Raw genomic sequence first — 26,425 nt, forward strand, 5'->3', positions numbered from 1 at the left:
AGAGGAGAGGGCGGGTGGGCCCTTGAAGATTTTTCTTTTTTAATGTTTATTAGTAAAATTGCTCATAAAATCAAAATATTTTAGTATTTGTCATGATGGAGTTGAGACGCAGGTAGGGAGAATTGGCTCCCCGCCTGCTCTCCCCTGCAGTGTGAGCTCATCACCCTCTGCATAGAGGAAGAACAACAGGGGCCTTTGTGCAGCTCATCCTTAACTCTTAACGACAGTTGCTACATACAGCTCTGAGCACACCTGCTTTTTCTTGCCTGGTTATGTAGGCAGCCATCGTGAGGATCATGAAAATGCGGAAGGTTCTGAAACACCAGCAGTTGCTTGGAGAAGTCCTCACTCAGCTGTCCTCCAGGTTCAAACCACGGGTCCCAGTGATCAAGGTACCAGGCTCATGGAGCAGTTGCATTCCATTCTTATTGTAGAGGAGAAAAGAAAAGAAAAGGTGGGGCTGCTATATCATGAAGAAGGGGAACTAGCTTATACACATGTAATAGATTTCTACAAAAGGAATAGGCTTAATTTTAACTTTTTATTGAACTATATATATATACAGGGAGGTGCACAGGCCATAAGTATACAGCTTGGTGATTCTCACAAACTAAATGCACTTGTATAATCAACACCCAGACAAGAATAAAGATGTTACCAGCCTCCCCAAAGCACGCCCCACAGCCTGAGCACCTGTGCTCCCGTAGAAAATCACTCTCATGACCTCTGACACCGTAAAGCAGTTCTGACTGCCTCTGAACAAAGTGTAAATGGATGACAGAGGGCATGCTCTCCCGTGTCAGCTAAGGATTTTCCCCACATTACGTTTGGGAGAGTCATCTGTGTTGTAGAATCCTTTGTTCTTTTTTTTTTTTTTTTTTTTTTTTTTTCCGGTTTTTTTTTGGCCGGGGCTGGGTTTGAACCCGCCACCTCCGGCATATGGGACCGGCGCCCTACTCCTTGAGCCACAGGCGCCACCCCCTTTGTTCTTTTTTTAAAATTTGAGACAGAGTCTCACCATGTCGCCCTCAGTAGAGTACTGTGGCGTCACAGCTCACAGCAACCTCAAACTCTTGGGCTCAAGAGATTCTCTTGTCTCAGCCTCCCAAGTAGCTGGGACTACTGGCACCTGCCACATTGCCCAGCTATTTTTAGAGACGGGGTCTTGCTCTGGCTTAGGCTGATCTCAAATCTGTGCGCTCAAGCAATGCACCCACCTTGGCCTCCCAGAGCTGGCATTATAGGCGTGAGCCACTGCTCCTGGCCCTTTGTTCATTTTTATTGCTGTATAGGTATTCTATCATAGGAACATGCAACAACGGTTCACAGACCCAGCCTACGCCTTGACTTGACATGTGTTTAAAATACTAAGTTGGTCTTTTTTGAAACCACTTAGGTTAATGATAGCCATTAGGGAGCCTCAAAGGGTGGTGGCTGATAGGTGACTTCCCCCAGAGGAGTTGGGGTGGCCCTATTTAGCTTCTGGGGGTCAGTGTGGGTGCCAGTTTGCTAGTGGCTGTTTGGGGTTTCTCCACTACCTTATTCCTGCTAGTGGCGTCCTCCAGTAAGAGGAGGCAGTCAGCCTGTGGTAGGAGGCGAGATTCTGGCCCAAATGGCTTCTTCAGCAGACCCCAGTTCACAGGGTACTTATGGGAGGATTCCAGCAAGTGTCAAGAAAAAAGGAAGTTGAAGGAAGGCTTAGGTGCCTTAGGCGGCACACACCCAGATCTCACAAAGGTGGGGGAAGTCTGTTACCCTGAAACTCAAGAGTGGGGGCACATCCATGAGGAGGGTGGCTTGACTCTTCTCTGATGATAATCTTGTTTTTCTTCCCCTTTTACTGCCTCTTCCTTTTTTAAAAATAACACCCAGAAATGCATTGACATTCTCATTGAGAAAGAATATTTGGAACGAGTGGATGGTGAAAAGGACACCTACAGCTACTTGGCTTAACCCTTCTAGAAGGGTCTGTGTGACCCGCAGCAAATAGTTCATGATGGAAAGAATGAAAACAACTCAAGTTCATAGCAGCCAGCCTGCCGCCGTTTGGACCTCCCTTTTTAAAACTGAGACCGAGGTTCCCATCACGTGGTCTCAGATTTACATCAGAACTGCTCAGGATCGATACATTTCAAGTCTGTAAATATGGACACCAACGCCATTTAACCTAACTTAAGAACTATGGGGAACTGAACCTTCCACGCTGAGGGCTGCATGCTACTGCATTTAAATCAATACATGGCTACCTGATTAACAGCTGTCATCCCAGGCAGCACTTGTAATGTTGGCAGCACTTTGAGAGCAAGTCTGAATGGACCCACATGTAATCTGCTATGAAAAACCATTTGTATAGTGTGTTTCATTTTTTAATGTGTGAGAATAAAGAAAATTAAAGGATTTCTGTACAAGTCGCATTTGGTTTTGTTTTAAGTTTTACTAATTTCTATATGTAAATAAAAGATATAATGATTGTGCAATTTATATTCCTAGTGTCTTCCTGTAGTTTAAAAGGGCTGCATCCTTGGATCGAAAAACGTCTAAGATCTTAGAATTTTAAGCCCCTTGCAATCTTTCTTTTTGAAGACATTTATACTTACTTCTGAGACTTCCTCCAGTGACTCGAATGCAGGGTGAGATTCCGCGAGCACGTTTTGATTCTGTTTAACACTAGTAAGTACTGAGTTAATCCTCTCAATAACCTATGTGGGAACTAGCAGCCCCAAGACAGGGAAAGGTGTCAGTAGTGGCTGGAACTGACCCCTGGTCTCCACAGTGCTCTGCTGCCACGCCCAGCACACTATGCATGGTGGGAGCTTTGTCATCACACCTCTGGTTCTAGCCTGTTGTTAAAAGGAGCCAACAGTTAAAGATTAAAACTGTTACTCAAGCTTTTACTGTTAAAAGTTCCCTGGACTAGGGGATGGTGACAGGCCCTCCCTGAAGCAGCGGAGGGTCTGTGGCTTTTCAGGCTCCTGCTGGTAGACTGGCCTGCATTCTTGGCTGTAGGAAGGTTATTTATTCCCTCTGGGAGAATGGAGTGTTTGCCCCAGTTTGTCCACAGGAGAGGAGGTTGCAGGCCATGGTTGTCACATACCACCTTTTCCTTCTGTCCCGGGAGGCCCTGGGAGAAGTCCCTTGGGGACCATTCCTGTGCCAGCTGTGCCTCAGCCTCGTGGCACTTGCTACCAGGCTGGCTCCCTTTTGTAGTCATTTCCTGGCCACAGGGCAGGAGGCACAGAGGTAGAGGCAGAGAATTGTCCCTGCCAGGGTCGGCAGCGCCACAGCGCTTTTGTTAGCCTCTGTTTTCTTCACAGAAGCTTAAAGTACCTCACAGGTTTCTTAAATAACAGACACTTGCACGTCCTGAGCAAACTACACCTATTCTCAAGTCCAAGCCAGCAAACGGAAGGAGGCGCAGTGGAAATCTATAGAAGCTCAGGGTTTCTCAGGACGATCTGGTGAACCCAACAAATTAGGTCACAGATTAAAAGTGAGTTATACACGCCACACTTAACGGTTTCCACTTTAGTATATCCCTCTTTTCAAATGACCTAGGGAAGATTCCCAGTGTGAAAAGCAGGCATAGTTCCACCCCTGACCCTCAGGGCCCTGGAGCGCCTCAAGACACTGGAAGACTGCCTTTAAGTGAAGCACCTAGCTTGTGTTTTTCTGCCTCTGGCAAAAATCCACTGCAGAGAAATAGTTCATGCCCTTCACAGACTCCTGTGTCTGCCTCCCACCAGGGGTAGGGACTGTTTCAACGAGGTCTGCTGGGATCAAGCGTACCCTTGCACGAAGGAATCCGGCAGTCACCCACACCTGCAAACATTACCCGGTGCTCACCCCCTTCATGGTGGGCAAGTGGAGTATGTTGCAAGGTGTGAAAAGGAGGCAACTCTACATCTTTTTCCTTCATTGCTCCAACTGAATTATGTCTTGACAAAGATCGTTCCAAGCTTCCAAATGCAGACCAGAGAATTAGGTTTCAGTGAGTCGTGTGTAGGCCCAAAGTTCCCTTATGAGCAATGTCCTTTCTCTTGTAAGAAATGGGAAGAGAGCTTGTTTTTGGAACAGCTTAGTAAACCCCCTGCTGTGCAGTCCTCAAGCCTTGTTAGAACCTTAAGTTTGTCAGTTCCAGGAAAAGGGTGCTTTCCCTGACCTCAACCTCTTACTCCTCCTTGGACGAAATACTTTTATAAATTGTCAGGATGTTGCAGATCCACCTTGGCTTTTTGCTGTTACCACCTGTACTTTTAATTAGCCAAGCCCAAGTATCACTGAACTAATCAAGTGGCAGAAGTGCCCAGATTATCACTTTAGAGGGGCCTCACCATAAAGCTGCCGAACATCCTGGGCAGGGAGGGGTTCCTGCCCTGAATTCTACAGCGGGAGTTTGCAGTCTGGTTGTCACTTATTCTGGCCAGTGCTTACCTTGGAGTCATGGCCAAGGAGGATGGAAACAGTATCATCATAGCAATAAAAGTTTACTTCATAACCTGTCCATGACTTTACCTCTTTTATAAAATCAGTATTTCCTCTTCTGGGTTGTAGAAAAACTCAGTGTATACCACTGGGTACTGTGGCCCAGGAACCATTTCTTACCTAGGAAGGAGACAAGGCCAGACAGGACCTTGATCTCAACAGCCAACAAGGGTAGAAGATACTCCTGCGTCAGACTCGGCAACCTTCATGCTAAGCTGGTCTGGGTCACTGCCTTTTTGAGAAAGCCAGGAGCACTAAAATACAGGAGTGGAAGGTTTCTACATAATGGCTAAGGGAACCATCGTTCCAGGCACTTGCAATTTAAGATAGCTTTACTGAGCATTTTAAGATGCTTACCACTTTGCTAATTGGTACCTAATTTTTCTTTGAAAGAAACTTAGATTTCTCACACCCTGATGAAAAACATTGATGTTTGAGTTAAATCCCCTTTTGATGAAAACAAACTTCCTATTTGCCAGCAATCACAGCAACTTGGCCATTTGGGTCTATTTTTTTTTTCCTCCTTTAATCTCATCTCTTCAGTTCCAAACCTATCCAGTGGCAGACCAAACAGTGACTCCATCGTAACAGGTCAGCAGGGACTTCTAGGACTATTTCTAATGGAGGGCTAAGGGACTGAGCAAGCATTTATTCTAACACAATACTTAGATCCTTTCAAAATGTTCCTACTTAGATCCTGGTCCTGATCTACCTACAAGCTTAAATTACATCATTTATTTACATATTGACTTTTGGGGGCAGTTGCTGAACACCTTCGGCAGAGGTGGGAAATCAGGACACTGAGTGGCTAAAGACCGGAAGAACCAAACAGCACTGAGAAGTCAGAACAGCCTCTGGTGATTACAGATCCTTTATAAATTACAAAACATACTTGATTGAAAAGAATTTTGACCAGCAGAACAGTGCTATTCCATGGTGCTTTTAACTGCTTGCTGAAGTTAGTGGATGAGTGGGGTGCTGCCTATATGTTGACGTCCAGCTCTTTCTTTTCCTGATGTGAATAAAGAAAAATCACAGGCCAGGCTTGGTGGCTCAGACCTGTAATCTCATCACTTTGGGAGGACTGCTAGAACCTGGCAGTTTGAGACCAGCATGGGCAACAAAGCAAGACCCCTGTCTCTACAAAAACATTAAAAATTATCTGGGCAAAGTGGCACATGCCTATAGTCCTAGCTGCTCAGGAGGATCGCTTGGGCCCAGGAGCTTGAGGCTGCAGTGAGCTATGAGAACCTCCTAAAAAAAGTAAAAACTATAAAGCTGACCAAATCCAACTTAAAGATGACCTTTATCATACCAATTTAGTATGTCCAGTATTTCTGGTCAGTAAAATCTCAGTGTTCATGAAGTTATTGAAGAGAACATTAAGAAAAGTACATTTAAAATCATGGAACAAAAAGCTTGTTGTGCATTTTAGAATACACCAACAGTACTCAGAACTGCTTTCCATCAGTGTCACCGTGCAGTGCACCTGGGACTCAGGCATGTTAAGCAGCTCACTGGACTCAAGGCCTCACCCTCTAGCTGTTTGTGTGTCTCTGGGTAAGGCTTAGGAGCTGTGGCTTGAATGAGCCGTGTTGGCAAATACTATTGGCCCAATGTGACTCTTGGGGCTTCCTGAACAGGCCTCCAGTCGATAATGAACAGATGGCTCCACACGTGCCTGTGTGTAAACAACCCAAGTAACAAAACCACCTCTTCAATGGCTGCCCACTCTGCCCACGCTGTGCTGAAAGCCAGGTGGACCTGAGTTAACCCAGAGCGAGCCTTGGTGTTCTTATGCTACTTGAACCAGCCTCCAACAACCTGCTAAGTGCATGGTACCATTTCCTGGGTGAGATGGGGGATTGTTAGAGACATAAGTAAATGTCATTTAAAAATGGTGGATGAGACTACCAGAGCAATATATGAGTCTCGAGTCTAGGGCAGGGTCATCTCATTGCCAAAATTAAGCAGCAATTAACTTTAGAGCTCAACTTGCTATACCTTATGTGATAAAAACCTGAGAAAGTCTTGTAAATGTTAATGGAATTGGAAAACAAGGTGAGTTATTTATTCAATGTGAATTTTAACTATCATAAATTATCTAACTGTAAGAAAAGGCAACTACCAACTAACTACACGCTGTGGACTGATTTACAACTGTTGCAAGGGCACCCATACCATGTGGTGAATGTGTCCTGGGGAGGCTGCTGGAAAGCCACCGCTGCCGCTGAGACAAACGCGATGCTGTCATGAAGAGAACAATGTGCAAGCACCCCCTTTCCTGAATATTTTGACAGGGATTCTTCTATAAGGTATGAAACTATAGTATGGTTATTATCTGTTAGCTTTTGTAATACGTAAGTAAGGAATCTCAATTTACAATATTGTACTGCTGAATAACTACGGACTAAGGCAGCTGAGAGCCAGAGAGGTTCTCACAAATAACCTAGTTCCCTGTCATTTTATACACAAAGAACAGAGAAGTGGAGCACAAACTTCCTCCAGGTCACACAGCTACATGGAACACAACCTGTCCCCTGGGTGCAAGATCAAAGCCTTGACGTGGTGAACCCAAGATGTGTGGTGGTATTAACATGTGGGTGATCTTCCACTTAGGTAATATTAGGTAAATTCATAATCACTGTTACATATTTATATACTTAATATGCAAATATTTATAACTAGGCAAATAATGCTATTAATACTAATAGGCAATGTTGGTTAAATCAAGATTCTTACAGACACCTGAAAAATAAAAGGTGTTAAATTTTTTAGTTTTCCTGCCTTTTCTAAAATCAGCTGAAGTTTGTGAGAGATGACTCAATAACTAGAAGTTCAAGTATTCTTTATTCAAAGTTGAAAAATGTACCATACTGCATTATTGCAAAAATTCACTGGTACAAAACACTTTGCAGCTGGTGAGAAGGCAATAAAAAGTTGATTTTTAAACTCATTACTATAAATTATTCTTACAGTACTTTGCAAATTCAGAATTTCAAACTGCATTTTCTTTTTCTAAATTGCCCACAGTACTCGAGGTTCCTGAATCTAAGGCAGCTGTTTCAGAGAGGAGGGGAGGAGGTAGCAGATGTCAAGGGATTTCCATTTCTCTTTCGATGCCGACATACTTCAGGGCATCAGCCTGGCTGTATCTGAAACAACATGAAAAGGAATGACCACTTACCCAACATGCAGGGACAGTCAACACAACCAAGCCTGCTGATTGAGGTGGGCACATTAAAATGTCCACAACAGGAAAACACACACAAAGGCACAAAGGCAGTGCACACATCTGTGTGAAGGTTAATCTTCTATTTGAGAACTTGCCAACTTCGGAACCAGACAAACCTGTTCCTACAAACATTCTCATAGCTTCTTGCCCAGACTGACCTATGTGCATACTTGGAAGCAAACTGCCCCCAGGAAGGCTGGTCCGTGTCATGATATTTAGGCCTGGGTCTGGGAAAGCAAAATAAAGTGAACCATGATCTAGAAAGAAAATGACTTTGGCGCCCACCCTAGAAAATGGGGCCAAAGAGGAACCCCAGCTAGGCATCCCCAGAAGTGGGGGACTGTGTCTGAGCTCCACATTGCTCTCTGCAGCAAGCCTAGACCAGAGCTGCTGGACTCTCCACAGTAGGCTCTGGAGAGCTCCTTTCAGCTGTACAGTAGTCTTGCCATAAAAACCAGCCCCAAGTGGGCCCTGCCTTGCATCAACTCAGTACTCAAAATCAGCTTCTAGAACAGACATATATTAGCCACAGGATTTCTTTAAAGACAGTCATTTGATGCCATTTATTTATTGCTTTGAGACAGGGCCATGCTCTGTTACCCCAGCTAGAGTGCTGCGGTGTCACTGCTCACCGCAACCTCAAGCACCTAGATTCAAGGGGTCCTCCTGCCTCAGCCTCCTGAGGAGCTAGGACTATAAGTACCCACCACCACACCTGGCTAATTTTTCTATTTTTTGTAGAAACAGGGTCTTACTCTTGCTCAGGCTGCTTTAAACTTCTGGCCTTAAGTGATCCTCCTGCCTTGACATCTCAAAGTGCTAGGGATGACACTGGCTAGTGGTCTAGTGGTCAGGAGTCGATGCTCTCTCCACAGTGCTAGGCATTACAGGCACAAGCCACCATTTATGGTACAGAACTTGACAGTGTAAACTGCCAGCCTAATTCAGTGGCTCGTGTGCCTCCAGCATCCTAATAGTTTTTCCTCCAGAAAGAAACATACAGGGTTGACCAGGCAGTCATCTGCCAACAGTGCCTGACTTTTAAAGTATTAAATAATGTGTGTACTAAGTCCTCTAGCACTAAAGAAATAAAGTAGATTTAAGTGTACTAACAGTAAAGAGATACACAGTATACTGTCCAGTAGAAGTGTGTGGCAGAATCATCTAGATCAGTGCGATCACATTTACTTTATTTTATTTATTTATTTATTTATTTATTTATTTTGAGACAGAGTCTCAAGCTGTTGCCCTGGGCAGGGTGCTGTGGCGTCACAGCTCACAGCAGCCTCAAACTCCTGAGCTTAAGCAATTCTCTTGCCTCAGCCTCCCAAGTAGCTGGGACTACAGGCGCCTGACACGACATCTGGCTATTTTTTGGTTGTAGTTGTCATTGTTGTTTGGTGGGCCTAGGCTGGATTTGAACCTGCCAGCTCTAGTGTATGTGGCTGGCGCCTTAGCCGCTTGAGCTACAGGCACTGAGCTGATCACATTTACTTTAAAAAGTACAGAATGTCGTAAAAAGGTCCAGGAGCCTCACATCTGTCAACATAACAGCAGGGCAAGAAACAGCCTTCCCATGTGGGTTTTATTACATTTTTTAAATGAGCATTTCTTGCATAATTAATAAGTAGAAAACAGTTTAGCAAGAAAGTATAAACCAACACCCTGCCCTCAGCAAAGTGACCAAAAGAATCCAGCCCAGTCCCCCTGACTGCAGATCTAGCAAAGAACTAAAAAGAGCTTTTGTCCACAGCTCACAGTCCTTAGATCATGTTAGAAATGTACTTTACCAACCTGTAATCAAAAAACAGCTCTTCACCAGTCTGGATGGCTCTCTTAGCAAAAATACCTATCCTGTGATCGCCATTAACCATCATAACTGGAAAGAGAGAGACACAGTGGTGTGTTAGACCACACAGTAGTGAACAGACTCATTCACGTAACAAACAGCTCTTCTACAAGTACGCCACTCTGTCACCACAGGACTGAAAAGGGAGTCCCTGTGTCAAACTGTGAGAACTGTGACTTCAGAGGTACCTACCTTTTGCATAGCAGTTTGGATTTACTGAATGATTTGCAAAACGAATTTTGTTACCCTTGCGGGTTGCATCCACCACAAAATCTGAAGAAAAAAACAAGCACAATCTAGTAATTTCAGTTATAGATCAACAAACAGAAAGGTGTTATGATTCTGAAAATACAGCTGGTTATAGTACTTCAGGGTATGCCTTTAAAAGCAAATAAATCATTCAACCAACTCCACTCAGTAAGAAATGACAAGATTTGGATATGAGGACAATTAATGACAATTAAGGTTATGGGGGGGGAGCAGAAAGAGGGACAGAGGGAGGGGGTGGGGCCTTGGTGTGTGTCACACTTTATGGGGGCAAGACATGATTGCAAGAGGGACTTTACCTAACAATTGCAATCAGTGTAACCTGGCTTATTGTACCCTCAATGAATCCCCAACAATAAAAAAAAAAAAAAAAAAGAAATGACAAGATTTGGAAGAAAAATGTTGTTCTAGGTTAAAATTAATTATTGGTAATTCAAGATAGTTGTCTGCCTCAAATGCTATTACTCACCAACTATAAATATATAAGTCACTGAGCTGAGCAAAACACAGCCCCCAAAATAGAATCTAAATTCTTCCCAATAGCCATGTTTATATTTATTATACTTTTTCACTTGTTCCAACTGAGAGTTCAGCTGGTTATCTTACATCAAGCACACATGCATTTTCAAATAATCTCAGAGATACTCACCTTATATTCTACCTAAGAACATCAACTGTGCAAAATACAGTCTTTTTTTTCTGAGACAGTCTCACTTTGTTGCCCTCAGTAGAGTACCATGGCGTCACAGCTCACAGCAACCTCCAACTCTTGGGCTTAAGCAATTCTTTTGCCTCAGCTTCCTGAGTAGGTGGGACTACAGGTGGCCACCACAATGCCTGGCTATTTTTTGTTACAATTCTCACTGCTGTTTTAGCTGGCTAGGGCCGGGTTTGAACCTGCCAACCTCGGTATATGGGGCCGGCACCCTACCCACTGACCCACAGGCACTGCTGCCCCAAAATGGAGTCTTATTCTCAGTACTCTGGTAACGTCCAGGGGAAGTCTGGAAGATGCTCCCTGTCCTTTCCCATCGGAAGCAAGGACTAGCATATTTGACACCCCAAAGGTGAGCAACAGCAGCAGAGAACAGGAAGCCCTCTCCACGGAGGGCTAGGACTCCAGAGAGACAACTTCCTGTACAGCTGGTCCACCTGCCCCCTGAGGAATTCCTGTGCTCCAGCCTCTTTCAAGCAAGCAGCCCACCCCTCGTGCTTTATGCCAGGCCATGAGAAATACCAGGAAAAGTTCCTCCTGTGGAGGTCACCTCACCAACCTTCAACCTCGTTTCCAAACACTCAGCCAGCAGAGAAGGCTGCCAAATGTAACTAGAAGAACTAAATGCTCGTAGCTCAGAAACGTACCATTGTTCAAGTTGAACAGAAAGCTGCACATGTATTTATCATACACTTTCCCTCTTCTGTCGGCTTCATCTTGAGAAATAATCTAGAGAGACACAGGAGGAGACTGGGATTAGGTGGTTAAGTCTGGCAAAACACACAAAAACTCAAGAGAATTTTGGACCTTCCTAAGAATACTCATCAAAGGTCACTATGGACAGTTTTTCTTTTCCATTCAGTCTACACACAAAGAACGGTAGTATTTTAAGGACTCTAACTCAGAAGTATTTCCACATCCCCAGTAATGATGCTTGGAGGAAATAATTATAAAAGTCTTTTTGCTAGGTAAAAAGACACAAACTTGGTAGACTGGTTCCAAATTAAAGCTCTAAGCCTACAACCAAAAAGGCAGACAATTAGTGACACTGTGCCTTCTAAGACCTTCTCAGCCAGGCTGTGGACTACCCAGTATAGATCTTCTGTGGTTCGTGAACCTCTTTCTCCCCACTATCCCCAGCAGAGAAGAGCTAAATGTGGCAAGAACCAAACCAAATCTACAAGCATGCAGAAGTCCAGCCTGAACAGGCATTTTAAAGTAATTCATTTCTAATCAATCCCACAGACTTGGACAATGAAACCAATCACAAACTAATTATACAAAATACCCCCTGAGTACACGTAATGAGTGTGCCTTACCTCTCCACAGTATTCTGAGATGAATTCATTTTTCTGTACAGGATCTTTGATAAAAATCCCCCAGCCTGCCACATCAGATGGTGCCAGCAGTAAATGCTAGAGAATAAAGCATAATCAAATTACCACAACAGGACAGCAAAGCCACACTGGTAACAAACCCAACTAGGAGATGTAACCACAAGTTATAGCTGTAAACCCTCAGACCTGTTCTGAAGCAGTGACCCAGCATGTGGGCAGATGCAGTCCGGGTGGGAGCTGCTGACGATGGCTGGCTAACTACAAAATGTTTTTCAATAAAACCGAGAGGAGAAGACCCCTGCACTTTGGTAGTGTGATCCCGTCCAGTTCAGACTCTATGATTCCCATTTCTTCAGCCCTTGACTTCCTCAAACAATTCAATTCACTTTCAATCTCATGTTAATATGAGGACACCAAGTAGCTGTTCCTCCGCATACCTGTTCTCCGACTTCCATAAGATGTGCTCTACTACCAGCTATTCCACTTTACATTCAAGCCCCCCCCCGCCCCGGTTCACCACAGGCTTCCCTTCCTTCCACAGCCCTGTCCTTTCTCCTGTGACGGCTACTTCAGCATTTGGTCTTCTCATCATAAAATGAAAAACCACCACGAGGTGGTGTCATGGTCTCAGCAGTCCAGCATTCTATTTTCAGCAGAGATGCCAAGATAATCATCATAGTCGATTACATGGAGATTCGTTCCCAAACATACTCTAACTTATCATGGCTCATTATTATGCTTTTATTCTGAAATTTCCTGTGACCTTTAAAAGACTCCTTGATCACCAAGCTTCCAACTGAGTCTGGTCCATCCTGCATTCACTTGTCAGGTGAATTTCCCAAACACCCTCCTGATCAGAAACTAAATTGGGTAAACTCAGTTGGTACGAAGTATCTACGTGGTTTTCTGTTTTAAGAGTTAAGTCTAACAAAGAGAACATGTCACCGTAACTGATACACTGCCCACTTTCTGAGCAGACTGAGGGAGTGCATTACACAATGCCAGGAATAGGGGAGGGACATTCTAGGATTTTAAGGTCTGAATGGGTGTACTGTAAGAAACTAAACTAGCACCATTGTGATCTGATGACCTGAATGGATATATGACCACCCAGAGTAAAATGATATAAAGCCTAAAAGGAAAAACAAACAAACAAACAAAAACCAAAATAAACAAAAAAACACTGCATGGCTGATATGCCATAAACAAGCATGTTGGTTCAAAGATACAAGGAAACAAAATCATAAGAAACTCAGTGTTTTGCCTAGAGCAGCAATTCTGGTAGAAGAGATAACTGCCACAAGTGCAGGCTCAATCACCCAAAGTGGGAGGGGCGTTTTCTCTCCTCAGCTACACACGCAAAAGTCATATTTTTTTTCTTTTTTTGCCCTGGCTCAATGATCTAAGACTATCCTGACATTTACATCGCTGAATATGCAACCGCAAATGATATTCCAGAAGCAGCTGTCACTCACCTTTTTGGAGCCCCGCTGAATACTGCAGTTCTTACAGGACACGTTTTTACTATCCCAATGGTCAGCGGCTCCACAAGTTAGACAGAGGTCAGGGTCACATTCTCGGACAGCTAGATAGCATGGGCACTGCTTGGTGTTGCACTGTGCTTTGCATCGGCATCCAGGAAAGCGGTTTTGACCTTGAGAGAGATGTTCTTCATCACTACCACCACCATCAACATTGTAATCAGTAGCATATGCAAAAACGTACAGAAAGGTTCACAGCCAGCCTAATATGCCGTTGTACAGACAAGGAATGGAAGTAACAGCAAAGTTAAAGCTGCTAGTACTGAAAAACATCACTGAGTGATACACCCCACGTATCACTGCACACAGATCTCTACGAGTTTGTTAAATGGCATATGTACTTAAAGTTCTGTGATTTCTAAAATGGGTGTGAATACTATCCCCAGGCCCTGGGAACTCTACAAGCCCACAGTTATAAACACTTCCTTAGCATCCAAGCTTTATGTGTGGCTTTATCAAACAATTATAAAAATCCTACCCTTGTGTTACGTTCCTTTATTCTGAAGACTGAAACCGTCCTATTTCTGGTTACCCAAAATTATTTGGGTAACTATTTACAGCTCCCCCTAAAAATCTGTGCCAACTTTACTGTGATTTAAATGATAAAAGAAGAATCACGTTCCTTTAATATTAATACAATCTTGCCTATCTTATACACATATTATCCAGGAAAATGACAGGACACTAGCACAGTGCCACATATGGGCTCAATAAATATGTGTAGAATAAATGGATTTCCTAAAGGAAACAGGGGAGCACTCCCATGTGCAGTCTTGGTTTAAGCCACTTTTTAAACTGCTGAAAAAAGACCTACTTAGTTCTCATGCAGTTGCATCAAAGCAACAAATACTTACACTCTGAACTACACTGACAAAACTTTTCACAAAAATTTTGTGCTATCACACAAGGGCACGAACTGTCACAAGGCTGCCGTGGATGATCACAGGGTTGGTAGTTGTAGACATGATTGGAGGAGCCATCTGAGGAAAGATAACAGCACACAGACCAGTGAGTCTATAGAGATGGGAAAGGGCCACACACCATTAACAAGAGGACAATTCTTTCTATGACCTCCTTTGCTGAATTTATAATGCTACAAAGATTCGTAGTCACAAAATGATGGCAAAATAACTGGCACCCAAGGTGCTCCTGAGCACTAGTGCACTCTCCCCTTAAAAGACTCAGTGCTATCCCATCAGCTTCCACAAGAATTACTGAAGCTTCATCAGACATCCCCATGAATAGTAGTTTAATATACAGAAGTCAGTTATACAGAATAGCCCGAACTCTGATCCAGTTACTATTCTAATACAAACAACAGGTAGATGTTTTAAAGCCAATAATGAATAAAATTGAACTAACCCTTTTTCAGTTGTATCTTTCTGCAGTGTGCAGCCCACAACCTGCAAAAACACAAAATAAAACACAAACTTCTGGGGAAAGTAGAGAAAAGTCATGGCTACAACCCCAACAGAGAGCTGCTTAACTAGATCCACCAGTGCAATGACTGCAGCCAGGCTTTAAAGCCGAGAACTATACACCGCCTGGCTTGCATTTGCCATCGGTCTGGCAACTTAAAAACAGCTCACTCAGGCTGCCCTAGGTGTGCCCAAAAGCCCAAAGGCCCAAAGGTGATGCCGTGTCCTGCTCATCTATAGCTCCTGGTCAGGACTCAAGAGCACCCACACCTCAAGGAGCAGCAGGTGTCTCCCTGTTGATTTATTCCAATGTGAATTATACTGATACCTTCCCTCATTTCAGGCATCATTAACCATCCAAATGAGATACACAGTTAGAAATAATTCAACCAAAAATTCAGAGGCATCTACTAAAGTCTAAATTCCTATGGGAAAACTTCTAATTTCTTTACTTTTTTTTTTTTTGAGACAGAGTCTCACTATGTCATCTTTGGTAGAGTGCTGTGGCATCACAGCTCACAGCAACCTCAAACTCTTGAGCTTCAGCCTCCCAAGTACTGGGACTACAGGCGCCCACCACAATGCCTGGCTATCTTCCGTTGCCACTGTCACTATTGTTTAGCTTGCCTGGGCCGGGTATGAACCCACCACCCTCAGTGTATGTGGCTGGCGCCATGCTATAGCGCCGAGGCAAAAACTTCTCATTTCTTAAAGTTCTAAATTACATTAACCCTATTTTTAAAATGTAACAAAATGTAACATGAGCCTGTACACAACTTCTGAAGCATAATCTAAATGATCCCTACTGACCTAACTATGCTGCTTGTTCTTTAAAAAGCAGGGTGGACGGCGGTTAGGGCAGATAGTCCACCCATTTGTAATATTCTGGCTCTACCTTTGTAATTCAAATCAGCCTAAAAACATTCCTTTCACTTCATCACTTATTCGTAAGCCTTTGTGAAGGTACACTCACACAGCAAATTGAAGAGGGGTGCCTAGTAAGAACATCAGAATGCAGTATGGCACACCTGGAAAATCTAGGTTCCCAGAATAAAACACACACCTCTAAGAGGTGACCCTGAGCTTACATCAGGAACACATTAGAACTTTTCTTAACAAATACTAAAGTAATTGTTCATACAGCCTTTACTGTAAAAGCTAGTACATATGTTTTTCTTAACTAAAATGCAATATGGTAACCATAATTTTTATGACCCTTAACATGACAAAATTTACTTAAGTCTCCTGTATTCTTATTTAAAACACTAGCAACTGCCAGTGGAAACAAGTCTCCAGCAGTCTATTTTTTGGTGATAGTGTTTTTTTTCTTTAATAGACCAAGTGGTAACCAACCACTGCCCTTAGGGAGGGCCTTGCCTGCAGCATCTGGCAAGGTGACTTCTGCAGACACCCTCACAGCAGACGTACCGGTGTTTCCTTTTCTTCTTCCGTGGAGGAGTATCAACATCCTCAGCAGGAGCTGGGGCGATGATGCTAGACTCTTTCACTCTAAACTCATACACCTGGCAAGAGGCACAGTCACAGAGCCATGAGGAAGTCTTATTCAAGCAAACCATTCTTATGCTCATTCATACTAGAAAGATTTTTCTGTCTTTTCTGTGACAGTGCTAGGTGCTGGGAACATCAGGAAAGATTGTACCTACCCTCCCGTTGGGGAGAGGAGCTGTAATTTTATTTTGGTCAAGAGTTGTCAGACTAAGTTTAAAACTAACTTTTTAAATCTATTGCTTCCTGACATTAAATACCTAAAGTGGAGAAATCCTATAACCCACCATTCAGTTCCCTCTTAGGAAAAAAAAAATTAATTCTTTTTAGGTGATAAATAATAACTGAGAATTTTCTTATGTTTAGACAATGAATTCTTATATTTGAAGCCCTTTTAACAATTTTTTATCAGATACGCTTACCTGTCTACATGTTTTGGTCCCAATCAGCCTAGCAATGGCACAGAAATTATCATAGTAAGTGCCGATGAGGACTCTAAACATTGACGCTTCAGCACCACTCCACTCCACATTTTCAGGAGGTTCAATATTTGGCTTCATCTTTATTGGTGTTTGACACCGAGAATTTGCTTCTACAAAACCAAACGTAAGCACAGGTTGAGAAATGATGCTTAGCAACAGTATTAAGAAAAATTCAAAATAGCTACAAGGAAATAATTCAAACGTTCCTAACATAAAAATTATCACATGTACTAAGAAAATACATACAGCTATTATATCAACTTTTAAAATTAATGAAAATCTCAAAACGAAAATCTAGGGTATGCTCAAGAAAAAAATCAATACGTTACTCATACTTTAGAATAAACTAAGTCTAGAAACAACACCGATAAGATTTTGCCCCATAGAAACCATGAGATTGGACTCCCTTTAATACACTTTTTAAAATGAAGACAGATGTGCTTACTGGACAACTAAAATCTAACTGGTAAATACCAACTCATTTTACTCCTCATAGAACATCAAGAATAGTAAACCAAATGATCTGAATTTCACTAAGCCCTGAGAAAAATGAAAAAAGGAAAATGGAACAAAGAGTGAGGATAAACTGGGTCATCAACTTTCCAACAGCCCAGCAGGGCAAACACAAGCCAGGGAGGGTGGGCAGAAGACAGCAGTTAACAAACAATTCAGCTACACATTCTGAGTGAACTCTCTGGTCTTAAAATTCCTCGTTATACTGAAAACTGACCAACTAAATTATTCAACATATTACACATCCTTAATCTTCACAATATAAAACATTCAAAGCAACAGTAAAACTCAGTTAGTAGAGGTATCTTACCAGAGGAGCTCGAGGTTTCATCTTTTTTCTCTTCCTCTTCCTTATCATTGTTCTCTCCGCCTGTTTCCGTCCCTGCTTCCCTGTCACTGTCTGTGTCCTTAGACTCTAGCACGTTAATGGTGGGAGTGCTGGGCCTGCTGCTGTTATTGGGAAGCCGGCCTCTCCTGCGGCCTCCGGGACGTTTTGGCGGCGTCTTTATCCGCTCGGCAGTGAGGGCAGCAGCAAATTCCTTTGCTCCCTCCTACAAAATGAAAAATGTAGACCATCAGGACAAAGCTCTAAGACTTAATTTGGTGGCAGAAAAAAAGAAAAAAGACTGCATAAGGCAAGTTAGTCAAGAAATATATCACAATATCCATTCATCACAAATAATCATTTGCATACCTAAACACACTTGTTTTTCATCTGCTTCTGACAGTTTGAAATTTCAGAAAGATAAACATTGAGTTTTATAATATATATTTCTAGAGTGGTACAAAATCGGGCAAGAAATTTCTATGTGGTGAATTTGTGAAATATATTAACTGATCATAATTAAGTTAAAATACATAGTATAGTAAAATATAAAATACTTTATACAATAAAGGTAGCTCTCTCTATATATACATATAATCTATTTAAAAGTGAATCTTAACAAGAAGATCATAACTAAAATACATCAAGTTAGTCTTCTTATTCAAGTTTTAAAATAGTGCATACCTCCTTATGGTAATATTTAGAGTATATTAAGAATATAAAACATATAAATTTGCTGGACTTTGTCACTTCCTGTATTACTATTAAAACATCTAGTATTTTTTTCCTGTGAGGAATACATAATCACAGGACTTCCAGAACAAGACTGTTAAGGGTTACATTTTGCATTATGATGTACAATAATGCAGTCTCAGAAAGCAGAAAACAATGGTAAGAGCATGGTTTATAGAAAAGACCACAGAAACATTTTAGATGAGCCAAGTAAAATTCTGCCTTGTAAAGAATATTATAAAACAGTGCTTAAGAATTCCAATTTTTAGTGGAAACAGAAGGGAGAAGTTTGAGAGCAGCTAACAGTTTTATACTTCATTCTACAAAAACCAAATTGCTTAAAAATAGGATACCTTCTGCAGGTGCCATTCAATGAATCTTCTGTCCAAAATCCAACAGGCAATATATACCCATTTAGTTCCTAGGTAGGAGTGGCTTGGTTCAAAGAGGGGAAATGGTAAAAATAAGATAGTACCCGTAAAAAACAACTTTTCTACCTCATATTCTCTTAACCCCTTACCTTTTCTCCATCATTAAAAAAAAAAAAAAAATCTGTGGGACCTATAATCTAGCTCAAATGACAGTGAGCCTAAGACTCTGAGCAGGGACACGGCTATGAGAAAGGCTCAGGAACTACTGCATGTGACTCCAAAGTTCCTGGTTTCTAAGTGGGCTACCTGTTCTCACACTCTCACAAACTCAGTGGAAGGTACGGAAGTTCTTGACCCTAAAGACCTCGAAATGCTGAAGAGATAACACAGATGAAAAAAGAAAAATAATAATATGAGATTAATGAAAGCTAGAATGTATAGTATATGAGCTACGGAAGGAACATCATGGATGAGAAAAATCTACCTATTACATGGCCCTTAAAGGCATGGGTGCAGCCAAGTCTAATGCTGACTGCATCAGCCCTACCAAAGAGTAAAAAAAAATTTCCTTTTTGGTCATAACAGCCTACCATTGAAAAGCCTACAGCACCTGGTATTCCCAGGCAGTTTCCCATCCAAGTACTAACCAGACAAAGTACAAAAATAAAGACTTCTCAAATGCCCTCTGTAACAATAAAGCTCTAAGTCTTACCAAATGCTGGTAACACTGTGGTCCACAAGGTTTGTTGTCTAGAGCTGTTTCTGTGTTCTTCCGCTTGTAAGTGTTAGGTGTTGCATGAAAAGCTGCAAAATAAATTAACATAAAGAATCCAAATATAACTATAAAATATTTACTTTTTCACTTTCCCAGTTCCACTGGAAAAGTCAATTAATAGATTACAAACTTGCTAATAAGTAGTTTACACATCACTGGTACAACTTTCTTTCAAGCTCTTATTGCACTATCACACTGTATTCTCCAGTCCTCCTCCTCTAACCGCTAAGCAGGAAGGAAAATCAGTAAATTCTGGAATTATCAGTAATTTTTTATTTTTCTCCTTCCAAGTATAATTGACACATATAAACTATGATTATAAACATTTACTTAAATTAAGTCTTTAACATCTTCATATAAGCAGTTGATGTGCTTACATCAGCAATCAACTTGTCAAGTAGGGAACAGAATGAATGGAACATCATGTTACTTGTTAGACCTCATTTTTAAAGATAAAAAGAAGAGCCCCAAATTACCAATATTCATATCCCCTGAATATACCTAATTCCTGAACCTAATGAGAGCTTACGCACCAATGCCCCTCTACAAAAAAGACAACGGTCAGATATAACAGGTTTTAGAAAGATATACTACGTGCAAATTAAAATTCCCAAATAACATGATAGCAAAGATTCAGATGATGGTGTACTGGCACACGAGAGCAGGGTGAACACTCACCACTGCAAACGTCTAACAATTACTTGTGGAAGCTTATTTCCTCATGTATAAAAGGAAATTCTAAAAGTAGCTTATTCAGAATTACATAAGATGAAAATCAATTTAATTTGGATAAAAGTGATAATAAACATTTTTTAAAAATTTGTGAAAAGCCATACTCAGTCCAATAGAGCAAAAATAAAGACAGATAGATAAGGGAAGGAATTTTTATTTTAAAAAAGGACAAAATTATGTTTTTGAAGTAGAAATTCAAGGTTCAAATTTTTTCTCAAGTATGTGAGCTAGTTTCTTCCAGGACAAGAGCCTAGTACTATATGATTTATTTGGCACTGAATTACACTGTCACCAGCTGGGGACATCTAATACCAAAACTGAGCAGCTATAGAAAGATACGGTCACAGCAGCAAAGAATTACATCAATCTGAGAAACAAAACTTCATCAGCTAGTGAGCACATATTTAGCTATGCATTTTTGGTAAAATTTGTTTTTGTGTGGATGGCTCTCTAGCATGTTCTATATTTATAGACTGATCGTGCTCCCTCTGAGAGAAATACACAGGCAGAGACCCACGTACCCATGCACACACACACTCTCCTAAGAAAACATATGCACCTGCCTGTGTACAAATGGGGAGAGCGGCCTCTGCAGGCCCTTAACTAAAAGATCTCCCTCAATCAAAGCTAGATGCTCATTTTAGGCCACAATTACACTTATAAAATTAACAAAGTTAAAAGGTACTTTAAAAAATATCAAGTGACAGGGCAGCGCCTGTGGCTCAAAGGAGTAGAGCACCAGCCCCATATGCTGGAGGTGGCAGGTTCAAACCCAGCCCCGGCCAAAAAAAAAACTACAAAAAAAAAAAAAAAATCAACTGACTGTCTTAATTTCACATTGTATTTACCTAAAACTTGAAAGAGAACTATTCCTATGACTAGATTTCCTTTAGAAGAATTTGAAACTTTAATTCTTAGGGGAAAATATTCATATGAAGAATTCTCTCTTACAGAAATGTCTTGCCTATTTTAGATTCTAGAATATTGAACATAATCCTTTCAAATGGGATCTTAGTAGTCAAAAAAAGTTATTAAAATACTTGAACTAAATATAATAATAGGGAAAATACACAATTACCTAATGAAAAAATTATTAGAAGAAAAATTAAGGCAAGATGGACTTCAAATTTTATAAAAAGGAGAAAACACGGACATGGATATGGAGGGCACTTGTTTCTAAAATATCAAAAGCAACCTACAAAATCTTGATGAGAACTCTTACCTAAATGTCTTTAAGAAAAAAAAAAAAACTCATAAACCCTAATATACAATTTCAGTTTTTCTCCAAACTTATACATAAGATTAAACTGGCAGCTCTAAAAAAAATGGCTAAAATACACTGAGTAGCCCCCTTAGAATCTTGTAGTCTTTCACAAAATTAGTGACACTTCAAATACAGAACTATGGAATCAGAGAATTATAGAGATTGGGTATACTGGTTCATGCCTCTAATTACAGCACTTTGGGAAGCCACCGTGGGAGGATCATTTGAGCCCAGGAGTTTAAGACAAGCCCAGGCAACATAGTGAGACACTGTCCCTACAAAAAATACTTAAACATTATTAACAGCTGCAGGAGGTGGTACATGTCTGTACTCCCAGCCATGCCAGAGGCTGAGGCAGGAAGATCATGCCAGGAGTTCGAGGCACAAGTGAACTATGATCGAATCATTATACTCCAGCCTGGGCAACAGAGTGAGATCCTGTTTCCAAATAAAAGAACTATTCTGTTGAGAAATTATTATAAACATGAAGACAATTCAGGAAAGAAGCAGGCACAAAACATTCAAGATATAATAGGAAAAAGCCCAACAATACCAACAACAAATTTAATACCTAGCTATAATCTTACAAAAATGTATAAGAGTTTACATGAAGAAAACTTGAGAGGTTATTAGGTTACTGAAGCACACAAAAACAGACTTGAAAGTATGGTTAGACATAACCCTCAGATCTAAGAAAGTCAATTTTCCCTTAGGTAATTTATAAATTTAATGGGATTCCAATAAACACATGGCTAATTGTTTTTAACTAGACAAACTGGTTGCAAAACAAACAAGAATAGGCTAGTTGTAGTAGCTCACGCCTGTAATCACAGCATGATGGGAGGACTCTTTGAGGCCAGGAATTCAAAACCAGCCTGAGTAAGAGCAATACCGCATGCACTAAAAATAGAAAAAATAGTTGGACACCGGGGCACACTCCTGTAAGCAGAGGTAGAAAGATCACTTGAGCCCAGAAATTTGAGGTTGCTGTGAGTTACGATGCCACTGCACTCTAGCCTGGGTCAAAGAGTGAGACCCTGTCTCAAAAAGGGAGGAAAAAAAAAAAAAAAAAGAATAAGTTCGAATAAGAATAGCCAGGAGATCTCTGCATAAAGCCTCACAAATAGACTAAAGAAACAGAAAACTGAGAAACAGACCCAAATACATATGGTAATAAGCAATGGAAGAAGTATCTCAAAGCACTGAAAGATAAACTTCTCAATAAATGGTATTGAAACCACTAGGTAATTTTGCAGATGAGGGAGAAGAATCAAAATAAAGACTAAAACATGCTGTGGGGAAAAAAGGGAAACACCCTTTTATAATCTTGGAATGGAGAAAGCCATCAATAAATTCAACTACTTAAAAAGATTTTTTAAACTTTACTTATGAAACTTTTACCAAATAATACACTGGGGGAAAAAAACCACAACTCATACTGCAAAAACCTAATTTCCTGATTATAAGTGTATTAACAAGCTTCTACATATCAAAGGACCACTGAGCCTAAGAAGGAAAATAGTTCACAGAAAATAAATATGAATCCCTTGAATATAATATAGAAAGATACCATCATTTGGAAGAAAAACACAAATTAAAACTACACTGAAAATAATTTTTCATTTATAAAATCAATTTCAGAAATCAAAATTAATTTGGTAACACACTATTAATGGGACTCTTAAGAAAAACAGGCATTTTTACTTTTCTGGTAGATCTTTAAATTACTATATCCTCATATGGCAGGTCATTTGACAATATTACAAATATGTTTTATCAGATAAACTTGAACTTGTGGAAAACAGGCACAGGGATGTGCAAAGTTATTCACTGTGGCACTGTTAGAGCAAAAGGCTCAAAACCAATCCAGTGTTCATCTTTAATGGAGTATGTTACAGAGTCACCTAAAGTGACTGTGCGGCTATACAGAGAGGACTAATACAAGTATTAAGTCAAAAAAAGGGAAAAGGTTGAACACCAGGGCACTATTTGAATAAGATAGTGGCAAAGAGAAGTATTTATATTTGCCAAAGACACTACAAAAGATATAAAGGGGAGTGAGGTGAAAACTTAATGGATGGGGGACAGAAGCTGTAAAGGAGACATTGCTGGACACATCTTAAGTTTTTAAAATGTAAAACATGAATGATGTTTTTATCCACCATGAATGATGATCTAGTGAAAAAATAACAATATCAGGCGGTGCCTGTGGCTCAGTGGGTAGGGCGCCAGCCCCATGTACCGAGGGTGGTGGGTTCAAACCCGGCCCCATCCAAACTGCAACAAAAAAAATAGCCAGGCGTTGTAGCGGGCACCTGTGTAGTCCCAGCTACTCGGGAGGCTGAGGCAAGAGAATCATCTAAGCCCAAGAGCTGGAGGTTGCTGTGAGCTGTGATGCCACAGCACTCTACCGAGGGCTGTCTCTAAAAAAAATAAAAAATAAATTAACAATATCATGCCTGTAATCGTAGCACTCTGAGAGGCTGAGGCAAGAGGACCAATTGAGCGCAGGAGTTTGAGACCAACCTGGGCAAGAACGAGACCTCATTTCTACAAAAAGAAAAATTAGCTGGGTGTTGTGATGCACACCTGCAATCCCAGCTACTGGGGAAGCCGAGGCAGGAGGATCACGTGAGCCCAGGAATTAGAGGTTGCAGTGAGCTGTGATGATGCCAGACAACAGAGCGAAGTGAGACTCTGTCTCAAAAAATACAACAAAGTAACAATAGCTAGGAGGAAGCAGGTACAGTTTTAAGTATCTCACGTTAATCTATTTAATCCTCACAAAAAACTCTATGAGAAAGCACTATATAGTATTCTCAATGTAGAGATCAAAAAAACCCCCCTACAACACAAAATGCTATACCTATAACATAAAGTCATGTGCTGCCTAATGACATGTCAGGGGCCCCAGAAGATGGTATCATCATGTTTGTACTGTACTTTTCCACCATGCAGTACAGGTATCCAGCTTTGGAGCAATAAGCTATACCAGACAGCCTGGGTTTGCAGCAGGCTACGCAACTAGGTGTGTGCAGGTATACTCTTATGATATTCACATATGACAAAACTGCCTAACAATGGATTTCATATTACCATGCCATAGATAGATGTATTCAAATATAATATGGGAAAGGTAAACGTATTTTAAGCAAACTATTCTATTTAGGAATATTAGGAGTTATGAAATACACATTCAAAATATGTGGCTCAAAAGTACCTGATGCTTTTTAAACTGCACTTAAACAAGTTCCAATTATCAGGAAAATTTACTAAGAAACCTCATTGCCTAGAAATGTCAGAGGAAAAAAGTATTATTGTATATACCATACTTAATTTCATTTAAAACATTTTATGCTTTACTTGTACTCAAATGCAGGTGTTTTAAAATGCAACTTACCCAAAGGACACACATGCACAAAAAATAATTTGACTCTAAAAACATCCAAGAATTTACCATAAGACTTTTTTTAGCCAATTTCTTATTCAACAAAATTTGTTCATCAATATCAGCAGTGTTACTCTGAGCTATCAGCTAGTTCATAGTAATAGTTTTATATAAAGCAACTGCTTAGTTAGCATTTATGGAAAAATCACTGACCTGTATTCCAAATTAGCAGGGTACAGTAGTCCAAATGAAATGCATGCAAAAGATTTCAGAGTAATCCTCAAGCAACAAAGTAAAATCAGTACTGAAATCTTAAGATATTTTTCAATATTCACTACAAGATTGAATGATACAGTCTGGCTGTAATAAATGATAGCACTTTCTAAGCTGCTTTAAGACATAATTCACAACAAATATAGAAAACAAAAACGTACAATAATTGCACTTACGATGTAGGAAGCAGTCATATTTAAAACATCGCCTACAGAAAAGCGTATGAAATGAATGTAAACTTTGCTCCCTCTGAACAGATTTAGCATTTGGTCCATCTATGTTGGGTGTACATTCAGGAGGAAGTGCACCAGGGAGCTGCTGTTCAGTGAGTTCTTTATATCTGACATTAATGAAGAAAAATGTAAGTAAACATTAAACAAAAATCACTTTTTAAAAAAAATAAAGTTTCTAAATGGTCCTCATATATTATTGTTGATTTTTACCTTGCTTAAAACATAAAAGAATGACTCTAACCTACAAAAATCTTATTTATATAAAGAACTAATTAAATACTATGCCTGGTGTTATCAAGAATCATATTTATTGACATGATCCAGGTATATCATTAAAAAGGACATATATTAGTTTTAATTAAACATCAATTGTACTAACAATTTTACCAGTATCTGGGGAAATTTTCCTCCAAATGTGCTACTGTAAATTATATGCATGTGCTCATGTTCATGTGTGTATCTATAGAATTTTTATATGCATTTGTTCTATCAACAGTCAATGTTTCATAGCTCAAATATATACAAATATTGCTTCAAGTATCCTGCAAATACTGTGAACCAAGGAAGTGGGGCAGCTCACCAGCTACTATATCATTTGTAATAAACCAAAGTGGTAAGGTACACACCATACAGGATAATTTGCCTCAAAAGAACAAATCTTACTTTTCCTTTAGTTCTTCTGCTGTGCCTTTGTCTGGAAACATGGAGGAAATGGCTTCAAAAATTTTATCAGAAGGAAATTTCCGTGGCGGTCGGCTTTCCTTATCTAAAAGGAAAATTATGAACCTTTTTCATAATAAAGTAAACAAAGTTTTCAATCTTTTGTTTTCTCCACCCAACTATATGTCTATAACGAAGCTAATTTTCTAAGAAATCATCAACTTTATGTTTCACTTACTGCTAAGATATTTTACATGTATCTGTAGTATGCCTGTAGGTCAAACACAAAATTCAAATTGAAATATAAAAAGTTTTAAGAGCACTGGA

The 26,425-nt window shown here is 40.5% G+C and overlaps 2 protein-coding genes across 10 annotated transcripts in view; one reads left to right on the top strand and one right to left on the bottom strand.

The window, feature by feature from the left end:
- CUL1 (cullin 1) overlaps positions 1-2,408 on the top strand; it is a 110,204-nt gene extending 107,796 nt beyond the window's left edge. For all 3 annotated transcript variants that reach the window (XM_053608355.1, XM_053608356.1, XM_053608354.1), the window contains exons 21-22: positions 279-392; positions 1,873-2,408. In XM_053608355.1, coding sequence (XP_053464330.1) covers positions 279-392; positions 1,873-1,953 — 195 coding nt within the window. In that variant the 3' untranslated portion in view covers positions 1,954-2,408. The remainder of the gene's footprint in view (positions 1-278; positions 393-1,872) is intronic.
- A 4,908-nt stretch (positions 2,409-7,316) lies between these two features.
- Positions 7,317-26,425, bottom strand: part of EZH2 (enhancer of zeste 2 polycomb repressive complex 2 subunit) — a 70,100-nt gene continuing 50,991 nt past the window's right edge. For all 7 annotated transcript variants that reach the window (XM_053608350.1, XM_053608353.1, XM_053608346.1 and 4 more), the window contains 14 exons: positions 26,102-26,204; positions 25,382-25,545; positions 19,486-19,577; positions 17,656-17,896; positions 16,773-16,942; positions 16,273-16,367; positions 14,789-14,829; positions 14,281-14,406; positions 13,361-13,539; positions 11,868-11,963; positions 11,196-11,277; positions 9,759-9,839; positions 9,512-9,596; positions 7,317-7,637 (listed from right to left, as the gene is read on the bottom strand). In XM_053608350.1, coding sequence (XP_053464325.1) covers positions 7,577-7,637; positions 9,512-9,596; positions 9,759-9,839; positions 11,196-11,277; positions 11,868-11,963; positions 13,361-13,539; positions 14,281-14,406; positions 14,789-14,829; positions 16,273-16,367; positions 16,773-16,942; positions 17,656-17,896; positions 19,486-19,577; positions 25,382-25,545; positions 26,102-26,204 — 1,616 coding nt within the window. In that variant the 3' untranslated portion in view covers positions 7,317-7,576. The remainder of the gene's footprint in view (positions 7,638-9,511; positions 9,597-9,758; positions 9,840-11,195; positions 11,278-11,867; positions 11,964-13,360; positions 13,540-14,280; positions 14,407-14,788; positions 14,830-16,272; positions 16,368-16,772; positions 16,943-17,655; positions 17,897-19,485; positions 19,578-25,381; positions 25,546-26,101; positions 26,205-26,425) is intronic.

The sequence above is a fragment of the Nycticebus coucang genome, chromosome 11 (genome assembly GCF_027406575.1).
Source record: "Nycticebus coucang isolate mNycCou1 chromosome 11, mNycCou1.pri, whole genome shotgun sequence".
Classification (NCBI taxonomy): Eukaryota; Metazoa; Chordata; class Mammalia; order Primates; family Lorisidae; genus Nycticebus; species Nycticebus coucang.